The sequence below is a fragment of the Colossoma macropomum genome, unplaced genomic scaffold, assembly GCF_904425465.1.
Source record: "Colossoma macropomum unplaced genomic scaffold, Colossoma_macropomum, whole genome shotgun sequence".
Classification (NCBI taxonomy): domain Eukaryota; kingdom Metazoa; phylum Chordata; class Actinopteri; order Characiformes; family Serrasalmidae; genus Colossoma; species Colossoma macropomum.
Genome location: NW_023494787.1, coordinates 13,223,728 through 13,238,917, shown reverse-complemented (window position 1 = coordinate 13,238,917; position 15,190 = coordinate 13,223,728). Strand labels below are relative to the sequence as shown.

Genomic DNA, 15,190 nt, shown 5'->3' with positions numbered 1-15,190 from the left:
TATATATATATATATATACACTTATAGGGTCAGATGTCAGAAATGGAAAACAGTGGCAGTTTTATCAGTTTTATGCAGTGCAGGCTCTACCTAGTGAGCAACATTTGTTGGCTCCAGATGCCTACTATTTATAGAGAGACAGTTGTGAACTGCTGTTGTAAAATGAGTTCACCACATCTGTTTGTTAGGTTTTGTGAAGCTGAAACTGAAAAGTCAGAAAGTTTAAGTTGAACCTGCTTCATTAGACAGACTCCAGATCCACTACTTCTTGTTGTCCAACTACAAGCCAAAACAACAAAACACCACACGAAAAACATACCTTTATCTCTAAGCTTTTTCTTCTCATCATTTCCTTTTCTATTTCTTTTGTTGGCTGCAGATGCATACTTTTTTTAGACTTGATCTTTTTCTCTTTACTTGAGCATCTTAACAGTACAGTAATAACCCAGAAGCTGTTAGTGGGAGTTAAGCAGCTGCTTATGTCACTTATTAGGTAAAGCCAACACTGCATAGAGCAGCCACTGTTTTCCATTTCTAACATCTGACCTGTCAAGCTATGTATCTATATATCTAGAATCCTATTCTCTGCAGGGAACAAACTCAAATATGACATTTTCTATTTATTTGCTGATTTTGACATATTGGAAAAAAATATAAATGAAATATAAAATAAACCAAAATGTTTGTAGAGGCCATATTTTATGTTTTATTTATTTTTTATTTTTCACAAACGGTCAGGAGGCCCAAAGTTTTATTTCAGACTTCCATAACCTAAGAATAGCTCAGCCAGTTTGCATTGAAGTCCAGTTACTGAATAACAAGCCTTAGTATGCAATAATCCTGATATTTTAAGGGTTTAAATTTAGTGTGCAGAATATTTATTTAGATAAATAAAGTGTGCAGAAGTGTTATATATACACAGACCTGTTGATAGATAGATAGATAGATAGATAGATAGATAGATAGATAGATAGATAGATAGATAGATAGATAGATAGATGCAAGTTTTATGTGAATGTAAGTGTGGTAGTGATGGAGACAGTGAGGCAGTGTGAGTTCCTCCAGACTTCATTGAGATTCAGTGTGTGTGCGAGTGTTTTCCTGCTCCCGCGGGTGTCTCCCCTTACGTCTGGTGACTCATTCAGCGCTGACGGTATTATTTTAGACTCACTCTACTGGCTCCAACTCTTACCCACTAATCAGATCACCCATACACACCAGGCCATTTACCTAAAACATAACTCACACACACACACACACCGAGCATATGCTGAACGATGAGGAAATCACTGAAAAAGAATTCTGAAAAAGTCAAAAATACTGTTAGAAACTCCTCTGAGATGAGAATATGTTTGGAATTCTCTATGTGTGAGGCCTCTCCTCCGTCTCTGCTTCTCTGGAATGTACTGTCTGTGCTGTAACAGTGTGACCCTGAGGATAAAACTTCATGCATTTCAGAGCGACGCCCCCGACACACATGCACAGACAGAAGAGGAGCGAGAGGAGAGACAAAATGTATAAAGGTCATGTTGACTTCTGAATATTTCATACACATGTTGTCTGCCTCCTGGCTAATGTGTGTGTTGGAAGCTTTAGATATAGACCTAAAGTGTGTCATGCAGGTTTGTTAGGGCATATCACTCCAAACTTAATCCTCCAGATCGCCTGTGAACATATTCAATGGTGAATATACTGTCTGTAATGTGTTTATGGATATGTAATACACTTAGAGAGTAGAGGTGTAACAATACAGCATATCATGTTGTATTATCTCATATCATACTGTACTATAACATGTTGCATTGTGCTGTTTCATAATGTATCACATTGTCTCATAGCTTATTGTATTGAATCATATTGTATCATATCACATTGTAGTTATGTATCGTATTCTGTCATAGCATAGTGTATTGTATTGTATCGAGCTGCAGCATAACGTATTGTGTTGCACTATTATGTATTGTATTGTATCATGACATATTGCAGTGTGTCATAACATATTGTATTATAATGTATCGCATTCCATTATAACATTGTATGGAGCCATATCATATTGCATCATAGCATATTGTATCATAACATATCTTTACCTATTGTATTATACTGTATTGTATCTTAATGTGTCGTATTGTGTCATATGTATTGTATTATGCTGTATCATATTGTGTCATTACATTGTATTGAGACATATATTACATCATAACATATTGTATCATAACAAATCTTATTGAACCAGATTATATTGTAACATATCATATTGCAACATTACCTATTGTATTACACCATATTGTATCTTAACTTATCGTATCATGACATATCATACTGTGTCATCCCATATTTTAATTTTATTGTACTTTATTGTATCTTAATATATCAAATTATATCATTGCACAGTGTTATTGCATTGTATTATATCATAATGTATCATAATATGTCATATTATAACATATTGTATTACATTACAACATATCATACTCTCAGCACATCGTATTGTATCATATTGCATTGTCATATGTCATAATGTATTATATTGTATGGTATTGGATCATAACACGTTGTTCCATATTGTATAATAGTGTATCTTGTTGTACCATATGATAACATATTGTACTGTATTATATCATATCACATTGTACTGTGACATCATACTGTAATTTAACATATTGTGTTGTGTCATAACATATCATATCACAACTTGTATTGTATCTTTGCATCATGTCTCTAGTGCATAAGCCCAGGGCTTACATATCAGCCTGTGGCAAGTGCATTAGATCAGGGTCCTGTGAAGCACAGCTTTGGTCTAGTGTTTGGTCCAGTATATGCTGTTAAGAAACAGTCTGAATGGATGCAAAACTCCACTGTGCCATTCAAAGGAAGTACAAATATTGTATGTGTGTTGAATGCTGTATTAATGTAGGGAATGGAAACATTAAAATATTAACATAAGGCAATACTTTTTATTTTGCTACACTGTTACTGTTACTGTTAGCTACATTTTTCATTCATCAAGGTACAAACAATGTAAATGTTCCCTCAAAGGTACAACAGTGTTTTTAAGGTCCAACTGTGAACTTTAACCCTCTATTGCATGGTGTTGCCATATCTTAATTTTACTGAAAAGCAGTAAAACAAAATCTGTGTTTTCCTATTTAATTGTGGAAAAATGGTCTTTTACTTTGAAAGGACAAATACTTTATGACATCACATGACCAGAGATTCTTATTATGATGTTGTTATTACCATACATTCCAAATACCAACTGAAATTGTATTAATTTCCATTTTATTTGTAAATATTGGGTCATACATTTCACTAATTATAAGTTGGATTTGTTTGGTCTTGTTTTCAATAAAAGGACGTTTTTAGAGAAAAAATAGATTTTATTTCATGGTGCTATGGTATGATTGTGCATTGTTGCCATATGGCAACAATTTGCCAAATATCCCACTTTAAATTTTTTTTTTTTCAAATATTTCCATTATTTAAATTTCAAAAACACATTAAAACATTTTTATCATGTTTAAGTAATAATTCATGCAATAGAGGGTTAAATATTGTTTTTTTTTCCCAGGTGAAAAGTACATATTTGTATCTTTTCATAATCTAATGTTGTAAAACAGAAACAATAAAATAAAAAGCCTGGAGACGAGACGGGGTGCGTGGAGTCAACACAACTTAATTCCAATGGATTATGGTACAATTATGTTCCCTGACTAAAAGGGTCCCACCCCAGTGACAAGAGGGGTACTGCCCCAGTGACAGTTTTGTCAACAAATGTACTGAATCTAGACAGCGCTGTTTCACATCGAACTGAATTATAAATTTGTGAATAATGATAACTTTACTAAATAGATATAAATTATTTAAATTAATAAAGTATAGATAGATTGATGTACTTCATTTGGAGGGGGGTAAGAGACAGAAAAGGCTTTCAAGATTGATGTCATTTCTCTTCTTAAAAACATACATACAGTACCTCTTAGAAAAGCACCCAACCACAAAAACAACAACATAAACAAACAGATTTAAGGCTGCTGTGGTTGGTTTTACTGCTATAGACCACGTTTTCTCTCTTCGTTTGCTCCTGAAAGCTCTTCATTTTATTGTTTTTGTGAACAGCAACCTCTTTTTCTCTCTCTACAGGACATAGAGGAGCATGTGGCCTTCCTCATCACCGTGCCCACCACACTGGCCATCTTCCTCACCATCTTCATCCTCGTCTGTATCGAGTCCATCTTCAAGAAGCTTCTCCGCCTCTTCTCTTTGCTCATCTGGGGCTGCCTGGTTGCCATGGGTTACCTCTTTATGTTCTTCGGAGGGATCATCTGTCCGTGGGACCAGGTGAGACCAAGAAACAGCTCAGAATTCCTGTCTCACCTCACACCATCCGTTCTTTAAAGCCCATGCTCCTGTACTGACCATAAAACACTGGCCAATTAGTCGTTAGCCAGTGGATTAATTAACTGCACACATGACTGATTGGACTCTTTCGCTCACATAATCATTCATTTATTCAGAACATCTGTTTTCCTGTTTGATTCTACAGAATGTCGATAAATTGTAGGGAGTAAATATTAACTTCGTTCATACATGAGCGCAGCTAACGGCTTCAGCACAGCATTAGCGTGAGTGCATGACTAACAGTCATTATGAAAATGCTCTCTCTCTCTCTCTCTCTCTTCCCTCCACCTCTCTCTCTCTCTTTCTGTCTCTCCCCTCCACCTCTCTCTCTCTCTTTCTGTCTCTCCCCTCCACCTCTCTCTCTCTTTCTCTCTCACTATCTCTCTCTCTCTCTTTCTGTCTCCCCCTCCACCTCTCTCTCTCTCACTATCTCTCTCTCTCTCTCTCTCTCTCACTGTCTTTCTCTCTCTTTCTGTCTCCCCCCTCTTTCTCTCTCTCTCTTGCTCTCACTATCTCTCTCTCTCTCTCTTTCTGTCTCCCCCCTCCACCTCTCTCTCTCTCTCACTATCTCTCTCTCTCTCTCTCTCTCTGTCTCTCTCTCTCTCTCTCTCTCTCTCTCTCTCTCTCTCTCTCTCTCTCTCTCTCTCTCTCTCTCTCTCTTTCTGTCTCCCTCTCTCATGCTCTCAAATGTATTCCTGTTTGTTGTCCAGCTACTTTGTCCAAACTCATTTAGCAGCTCCATACAGCACCTAATGCACCAGCTTTCGGCTCAACACTTAATTATGATACAGTTTCAGTCCATGTTTTGAAGAAGCGACATCAACAGAGTGCCAGTAGCAACAGAAAGCAGCTCGTACTATCCAGGCTACTCACACTAAGTGTGTTATTAGTGTGAGGATAGCGCTGAGATAAGGAGTCCGTTCATTGAAGAATGAATGTGACTCGGTGAGTCATCTGAACTGTAGGCCGTACATCACTTAATGGAGGGGAGGCGACCTGGAAATGAGCAGAGGTAAAATATGTGCAACACTGAGTGACTCTGACTCAGAAGATTGGTAACACTTCACTGAGGAGCTCCAGCAACAAGAGCTGTGATACCTAATGCCCTGCATCCTTTTCAGAGTAGCTTCCATAAATAGGACCGAAGCTGCTCCTGTGGGAAGTTGTTAACATGCAGTGTGTGTGAAGAGCTGTTGCTCTACTCTTAAGCTGTGGCAGTGCAGAGTCTGAGCAGTTGTACACAGTTTGAAACCTACTTACCTGAAATGTAGTCGTCATGATTTGTTATCATAATCTTGCCTCTTTAGTTTTGCACAGGATATACAATGTTAATGCAACTAACATATGGAGCCCCACTGGCAACATCCTGTATAATATGTGTGGCCATGACTTAGTAAGGCGTGGGAACAAGATAATTAAGTAGTTGCCACGACTTAGTAAGGTGTGGGAATGAGATCCTAATGCATGGCTATGACTTAGTAAGGCATGGGAACAAGATCCTAATGCATGGCCATGACTTAGTAAGGTGTGGGAATGAGATCCGAATGCATGGCTACAACTAAGTAAGGTGTGAGAATGAGATCCTAATGTGTGGCCATGACTTAGTAAGGTGTGGGAACAAGATCCTAATGCATGGCCATGATTTAGTAAGGTGTGGGAACGAGATCCTAATGCATGGCTATGACTTAGTAAGGCATGGGAATGAGATCCTAATGCATGGCCATGACTTAGTAAGGTGTGGGAATGAGATCCGAATGCATGGCTACAACTAAGTAAGGTGTGAGAATGAGATTCTAATGTATGGCCATGACTTAGTAAGGTGTGGGAACAAGATCCTAATGTGTGGCCATGACTTAGTAAGGTGTGGGAACGAGATCCTAATGCATGGCTATGATTTAGTAAGGTGTGGGAACGAGATCCTAATGCATGGCTATGACTTAGTAAGGCATGGGAATGAGATCCTAATGCATGGCCATGACTTAGTAAGGTGTGGGAATGAGATCCGAATGCATGGCTACAACTAAGTAAGGTGTGAGAATGAGATCCTAATGCATGGCCATGACTTAGTAAGGTGTGGGAAAGAGATCTTAATGTGTGGCCACAACAATCTCATTCCCATGCCTTACTAAGCTGTGGACACGACTTATCTCATTTGTATGTCTTACTAAGTTGTGGCCACGCATTAGGATCTCGTTCCCACGCGTTAATATTATTTTTATTAATATGGGATGTCACCAGCAGGGCTCCGTACTAACATGTAATTGTTAGCTACTCACCAATTAGCACCGTGCACACTGCCTGCCTAATTCATCTCACACTTGCCTCAAACTGTGATGAGTAGTTGGCAGCCAATAACTGTCCAACCCTGCCCCATCCATTAAGCCATAATACCCACATGCATGAGCCTATATCCTTCCAATTTCCCAAAATTCATGCATAAATACATCTTTTCAATGTAAACAAAGTCATTCATAGTGGTTTGATGTGAAATGTACAGAACTGTTCACAGTGCTGGTGATAGAAACCAGACGTTTTAGATGTTTAATGCTTATAAAAGTTCCCTCACAGAAAGTTATTACATGAAATGATTAAGAATATGCTGCCTTATACCTGAGACAGATAGTTTTGAGATGAGCTTTTGGCCTGGAAAATATCTTTTTTTAATCCATTCATCGCAGAGAGGTACATGCAGCATGTTATAAGGCAAACTAGTACCCAAAGAGAACTTATTATTCAGATTAGCCACTACTTTATCATTGTCTACATTACATATAAAATCTCAGAAGATGTGTAGGTTCAGTGGTCATTTTGGATTACAAATAAAATAGCATTGCAAATCCTGGTTCTAGTGTATTTAAATATCAAGCCAGACTTCAAGCCTGTGCGTGTGATGTTTAATATGTAAAGAGGTAAGACGTACCTAATGCACCAGCTTTCAGCTCAACACTTAATTATGGTACAGATTCAGTCCATGTTTTGAAGAAGCGACATCAACAGAGTGCCAGTAGCAAAAGAAAGCAGCTCGTACTATCCAGGCTACTCACACTAAGTGTGGTCATTTTGGATTACAATAAAATAGCATTGCAAATCCTGGTTCTTATCACTACTAGTGCATTTAAGTATCCAGCCAGACTTCAAGCCTGCGCGTGTGATGTTTAATATGTAAAGAGGTAAGACGTGGTCTGAGAAACTCACGAAATCCATTCTGATGACTTTGAATGATTCATTGAATGATTTTTTCAGGCCTTACAAAGTGACTCACAGCAGCTCACGCACATCATGTTTTAGCATTTTTTTCCTTACAAAATAAGTTATGCAACTTCTTTCAATTTTAACTAAAACACTTACATAGTGCAGCTTAGTTGACTTTTCCACTCCACCTTAAATGGAGCCGTGGTAAAATGGTGCATTTTACAGATACCAGAATGTAAGTGCTGCACTATTTAAGGTGGGATGGAAACTTTGAAAAAGAAGCTAACTTCAGTCTCGTTTGTGCAAAGTAAGAAATAAAAGTAGGATTTTTTTTTCAATTGTGAGCTCCAAGTCTTAAGGTGTTCGGTGTGACAAGCAAGCTGGTGTCTTTGAACAATGCTTAACGAACACCTCAGTTTCATTTTTGTAGCCTACATTCCTGGAGCACGAGAGAAATTCAAGGTTCAGCCCCCCTGGAGAGAAAACAGAGCTACTTTTTGTTTACTTTGTTTTGCAATGCTGCTGGTCATAAGCTACCCGCCCAGGGTGTTTCCTGCCTTCCGCCCAATGACAGCTGGGATAGGCTCCAGCTCCCCATATGACCCAGAAGGATAAGTGGTTTAGATGATGTGTGTGTGTGTGTGTGTGTTTGGGTGTGTGTGTGTGTGTGTGTGTGCGTGTGTGTTTGGGTGTGTGGGTGTGTGTGTGGTCATAAGCTGAAATACCCTCTCCTGGTTGATTGAGTGGAAGCGTTCCTATCAGGCAGTTAAGTGAAAGTAAGTTTAGGATGGTACTGAGGGTGGCCAACAGAGTTGGCAGAGATAAACAAGTCCTTTGCTTAAGTAAAAGTACTAGTACTCAAGTAAAAGTTGAAGTATGACAGATTTTTTACTCAAGCAGAAGTATTAAAGTGCATGCTCATAAATGTATTTAAAGTAAAAAAGTATTTCTTTAAAATCACTTCTAATTCAATTAATAAACAGGATATCTTTTTATCGAGGTTACATATCCATGAAACTGAGCTTACATAAGGGTTTATACTAGAACTACATGCATCATCCACAGAAATCCACTCTTCTGGAGCACCCAGATACGTTTACATGTTTGATTTCCTTTACAAGGATTTAAGATTGACAGTGTTGCAGAGATATAAAATGGATAAATACATAGATTGATAAAACTAAAGTTAAACTAAATCAGCTTTATCACCCTAAGAACATCATCAAGATCAGAGATTTTCAGACTAAAGCAGACCTGGAGAAACTGGTCCACTCTTTCATTTCTAGCAGGATTGATCACTGCAATGATCTCCAAACTGGACTCCCAAACAGACAATCAAACAGCTTTAGATGATTCGAAATGCAGCTGCCAGAGTCTCACTAGGAGTAAAAGAAGGGAACACATCACCCCCCCCCCACCACCACCACCCCCCATTCTCAAATCCTTACACTGGCTACCAGTCTGTTACAGAACTTTAAGATACTGTTACTGCTCTATAAATCACTCAGTGGTGCAGGACCAGCATATTGCTTTCACATGATGCAGAGATATGAGCCGAGCAGAACTCTCAGATCATTGTGAACTGGTCAGTTAGTCCTGCCGAAGGTGAAGACTAAATATGGAGAAGCAGCGTTTAGCTACTATACTATCTTAAATGGAACAGACAGCATTAGAAGAGCCCCAACACTGGACACTTTTAAATACAGGCTGAAAACGTTCCTATTTAATCAGCTTTCAGCTCAGTTTAAAGCACCGTTTCTAGCCCCTTTTTTATCCTAATCTAATTTTTTTCACCATCTTTATTTAATTTCTAGTTTGATTTTAAATTTAATGTTTTTCTCTTTTAAACCTATTGTTTCAAAATGACTTTACTTCTTTTAAACAAGTCTGTATTTCCTGTATTTCCTCATTTGTGAAGCACTTTATATAAATAAACTTGCCTTGCCAAAAGTAAGGAGTCTGTTTTGAAGAGCCAGATTTTTCTTTTGAACTGTAGTGAGGAAAACTAAAAAGTATTACGTGACAGAAACACTAATGTGAACTTGTCAGGAAGTCAAAACAGATCAGATGCTTGCAGATTAAAAGACAAGGTTTTAGTTTACTTGAGGACTTTGGAGGATCACAAAGAATGTAGTCATAACAGGCCAGGGTCAAAACCAGAGAGCACGATTACCAAAACAAACAGGACATCCAGAGAGAGTCCAGTAACCAGTCCAAGTTTAAAAAAATTAAAGAGGTCAGTAATGTTTAGCAATACAACAAAAAGGGAAAACAGAAAAAAGACAAGTGAAAGACACAAAAAACGGGTCATACACAGATCAGGCTTACAGAGAGAGAACACTCAGTATGCGAATGCTGGCAGTACAATAAGATAGACTAAAGCCTGGGCTTAAATACTCACTGACTGATTACCAGTAATGAAAAACAGGTGCACAGACTCAGAACTCTGATGAGATGGAGCACTGGAATGTATTTCTATTTGTAGAAGGTGGTGACAGGGTATGTGATCCCCCCACTGACTCATGGGAAATGGAGTTCCTTAGACAATCCATGGACTCAAATGAGCCTGCAGGAGAGAGAGAACAGGCAGATGAGGTGTCCTCAGCAGGAGTTGATACAAAACTACAGAAATCACAAAGTTCTTTGTTATCTACCACTTCTGGTGGCCATTCAACATTCAGGGGTAGCCAGTGCCACCCTGGCCACCCTTTTGGGTACACCCCTGCCCAGCACCTAACTAACATGTCTTAGCTGATCGACTAGGATTGGGGTAAGGGGTGAAAAATGTGTACTTTCAGATGGTAGATATTAAAGGTGAATGGACGCAGGATGCTTTATAATGCTGCCACAGAATCATTATCAGCGATGTTAGAGCCGCTCTCTACGCGCTCTATTTAAAGACGCCGCTCTATTAGTGCTTCAAAGGCTTTCGCCTAAGTGGCCTAAAGTGGCTTAATGTCCTCTTGGAAGAGTTTAGATGGTTGTTACCTGACAGTGGTGGCGCTCGGGAGGGCTTTTAATTTATGCAGAATTTTCTTGCCTGTGATTATTCGATGGTTGTTCGGGGAAATGGTGACAAATCATTGTAATTTTCCAGATATACTAATTTAGCAGCCACATCCTTCACATCGTATCTAATTTTGTCTTTTCTTTTCTTTCCATTTGCTTCTTCCTTTCTCAGGATATTAATACCTGTTGGTGCTGCATTATTAAGAAGCCTGCTCTGCTCTGCTGGCGCTCTCCTCTCTCTCTCCATCTCACTCTCTCTCTCTCTCTCTCTCTCTCTGGCTCACTATTGGTGCAGTATATGAAAGCAGACACCAGAACTAACTCTTTATCACCTCAGTCCATTAAGCTCATACTGCAATTGCTCTGTTCAAAGCCAGCGTGATCAGGTGGCACTTTGAAGCATTGCTGTACTTTCACAGCTCTTAGCGCGCTCTATAGCTTATTACAGTTGACAGCTGGAAGCTGGGGTCCTTTGTTCACGGGGGGGTATTATGGACGGTTGGGAGGTTTTAGCGTTTAGGTTGGAAGCGCAAATAGCATCATGGAAGAAATTGGCTTGGCCCATGACACGGGTCCTCTGGCGTTTTGGGGGGTCAATGTGGAGGCAGAAACACAATGGCAAGACAATTGTGTTTGAGTCAGCCCCACCAGGCCTCTAAATGCCATTGTGTTTATCCTCCGGGGGGAAAAGCGCAAAGTCAGGGGTGATTTGGTCTAACAAACACACTGACCGCTGGCTTCTTTTAGACCAAGAGTCAGTGTCAGTGGGAGTTCATGGAACAGTCAGAGGGTCATTGTTCCGTGTTTCTTTAGTCTTCATGAAGCCCTGCACCCTGATGAGTGATCGGACAATGCCTGGGAAGTTTTCACCGATGCTCCAAGACCCTGCTGACTCAGAAATGACCACAGAGGGGCTTGAACTGAAACAAATACAGATGCACTACTGATCAAAAGTTTGGAATCACATGTTATGTAATTTTTTGTTGTTGTTGTTGTTATTTTACGTGCAGTACTCATACAGTGTAGATTGAACTACTTTAAACTAGACCACAAAAGCTGATTTTAGATGTTTAATCCAGTTAGTATTTTGGGAACAAGCAGTTACAAAATTATATGATATACCATAGTTCAGTATTTCCTCAGCACTTTTAAAATATGAGAATTTCTGGACATTCATTTTAGAACAACTTCATTCTTAATGCTGTAGAGCAGCTTTCCCAACTGAGGCCAACATTTAAAGTTGATTTAGAGTTACTCTAACCCCACCCCTGCACCCAATAAAGAAACAAACATTTGTATAAGCATTATTGACATTTTATTAATTTATTACATTAATTGGTGTGGACATGCAGCCACTCATGCTCTCACTGGATGTCAGTGATGTAATTTTCATGTTCAGATTACAGTCAAAACAAAAGCTTTATAATGGAAAAATCAAAAAGTCAAAATGCGATTAATTGCGATTAACTGCACAAAGTAATGTGACTAACTGCAATTAATAGCACAAAGTAATTTGATTCATTGCAGTTAACTGCAAAAAATAATGTGATTAATTGCAATTAACTACAGAAACTAATGTGCTTAATCATGATTAATCATGATTAGTCAAAATTGATTGTTTAATTGTTTGATAACTCTAATTATTAAATTCTTATTTTCCACTTAAGGTTATTTTTGAAGTACTTTTATTAACAAAATGTAGTGTAATGTTGTAAAAATACATTTTAAAACATTCAATTTGAAACCTACCTACCTTCTTTTTTGTATAATACCTACATTTATTTGTTAACATAAGTATATTTTGTTGACTTTTTGGACCTCGGCCCACTCCAAACAGTGAGACAAAGACAAAACCCCTGCTACAGAGTTTTCTCTGTCATTTTAGAATCAAAGTACAGCACCATTTATCATCCTGGACCCATCAAACATTTCATTACAGCTTTCTAGCACCCTATTTTATAACTGCATAGGTCTAGGGTGTTAGAATCATTTCATACATTACATTGTTGAAAACATTTACCTAAAACTCAAAATTGAAACTGCACAACCCCTGGATGTTCAAATCCATATCGATTAACTGATATCGTATGTCGGTGCATCCTCCACCGGAGCTGCACAGCCAGTGTGTACAAACAGAGTGATTTCTTTGATTGACAGTTTCCTATACCACAGGGGTGGTCATAACAAACCAACAGCAGCACCGCCTTGTTGCTCTTAATAAATTCATTACCTCTTCAATGATGACATCCCCTCAGCGGCCGATCAGCAAGTCTAGCTGCTTGCATCATTCGCAGTAGCGAACATGAGGGAAGAAAGCAAGGACACCTGTCAGCATGAGGCTTTATTGATGCAGATGAAAAGAGCGCACTGTATGACACACAGCTCCACACTGTAGGCAGTATTTTCCTCGGGCAGCCCAAGTCTCCATTAGAGGAACGTTAAAAGCTAAAGGCCTTTTTATGTTGTTCAAAAGAAAGTGCATAATCAAACTCTTTAATCAGGAAAAGGGTGGGAAAAAAGTGGATCTTACCCACCTTCCTCCAGTCAGCCTGCGGCCAGCGCCGGAGAAAAGCACCCTGAATGCGCGCGGCCCCAGAGGTCCTTTACTTCCTCCAATTAAAGTCATTTAGCTCTAATCAATAGGCGCCCTGGAGGCCGTGTTAGGCCATTATATCCGGGGTGTGAGAGTGAACGATGCGGAGGGTCGCGGTAGGAGGGGAAAAAGGATGTATGGTTGAAAGGGAGAGAAATGGAAAGATCAGAAGGCTGTTTTTCTTCCTCTGAAGAATCATGCTGCATCAAAGAGATGTGCGTCATCTGTGAGTCCATTAAATGTGCATTCATATTACACTGCTAATTAATCAATTAGTGCGAGGTTGAGGGTTTTGATTCCAGATTGTGGTATTCTTAACCCTTTCACAAGTAGGTCCCACCGGTGGGCTTAGCCATGGCTGGTCTTTAAATAGTGCGGCCGCACCGGTGGGGTTCTAACACTGTGTTGGCTCTGCAAGACCTCTGAAGGTGGCCTGTGGTATCTGGCACCAAGACATTAGCAATTCTGCCAGAAAGATTATAAAATTTTTATATCCTCAATGGAATTTTACAAGTTAAAAGATAACAATTCAGTAGAAATTAAAGAGTATTTGGCGTAGGCCCTGTCCCTGCTGGATAGAGACGGCAGAGGCAGAGCCTACCCCTGGACAACCAGACAGTGACCCAACTGGTGGTGGTGGGGAGGAAGGAGGGAAACATCAAAACATAGACACCTGAAAGCAGCAGAATGGGTACGCAAGTCGAGACAGGTGTAGGCCTGTGATTGGTCAGGAGTAATGAATGAATGAATGACATAGCATTAGAGTCTTCCTGGCAGGACTTTTCCTAAAGCTTCCTTTTCTGTATGTTGCGAAGTGCAGCTGCTGCTGATTGGACTTCCTGTCCAAGCACATCCAGGAATTTATCAATCTATTTATTTATCCAAATTCCATGAATTTGGAGAACAGGGCAACATCTTGAACTCTTCGTCTTCCTCCTCAAACCATTCAGAAACAATGTGTGCAGTGTAGCAGGATGTATCATCCTGCTGAAAGAAACCACAGCTAGTGAGGAATACCATTGCTATGAAGGGGTGTACCGGTCAAACTGATGTCCACATGAATGCTCAGGGCTAAGGTTTCAGAGCTGAACATTACACAGAGCATCACACTTCCCCCCACCGGCCTTCCTGGACGTCCATGTGATGTTAACAGAAAACAGGACTCAACAGATCAAGTGACCTTCCATTGCTCCAAGGTCCAGCTCCGAAGCTTGCATGCTTATTGAAGGGCACTGTGTTCTGTGTGTTGGGGCACATTTTTCCCGTAACCATCATTGAAATATTTTTGTGACTTATGTCACAGTGGCCCTTCTGTCAGTTAGGGATAGACAGGACCGATCACTGCCCTCGCTTTGGGCCACAACACTGTTGCTGGTTCATGGTTTGCCCCTCCGCGGACCACTGTCGGTAGGTTTTCACCGCTGCTGACTGAAAGCACCCCACAAGCCTTGAGTTTCAGAGATGACCTGACCGAGTCGTCTGGCCATGGCAATTTGGCCCTTGTCAAAGTTGCTCAGGTCTTCACGTCTGCACACTTCTCCTGTCAACTATAAGAGCTGACTGGTCACTTGTGTGTGGGTTTATGAACCATAAACAGTCATACCTCATTTTTACACAAACGTTTTACAACCTCTCTTTATCCCAAAGGGATATTCAGACATGAAACCATGTTTGTTTACACAGACATGAATTACTGGATATGATGACTAAACCTCCTTCTGAGATCATGTGGTGAGATGGGGAAGTCATCCTATGTTAATAACACCCACTGAGGCAGCATTAACATTATACAACAAGTTACACAGCAAGGCTCTTGCTGGTAATGGTTCCTGTGGCCATTTGCAATAGACTAATTGCAACAAACATTTATTAGCCTGCTGCATGCTGTGTATCTGATGCATTCCATAGAGTATATGGCAAAGCGGAACATTTCCCTGATACTTCTTTTCGTGAGTGAAGGACTGTATTTGCTTTGTGCCTCTAAAATGCACACTT

The 15,190-nt window shown here is 39.7% G+C and overlaps 1 protein-coding gene across 1 annotated transcript in view; it reads left to right on the top strand.

The window, feature by feature from the left end:
- adcy2b (adenylate cyclase 2b (brain)) overlaps nucleotides 1–15,190 on the top strand; it is a 111,835-nt gene that overhangs the window by 18,034 nt on the left and 78,611 nt on the right. The window contains exon 2 of the mRNA XM_036566194.1: nucleotides 4,144–4,341. Within this exon, the coding sequence (XP_036422087.1) occupies nucleotides 4,144–4,341 (198 nt within the window). The remainder of the gene's footprint in view (nucleotides 1–4,143; nucleotides 4,342–15,190) is intronic.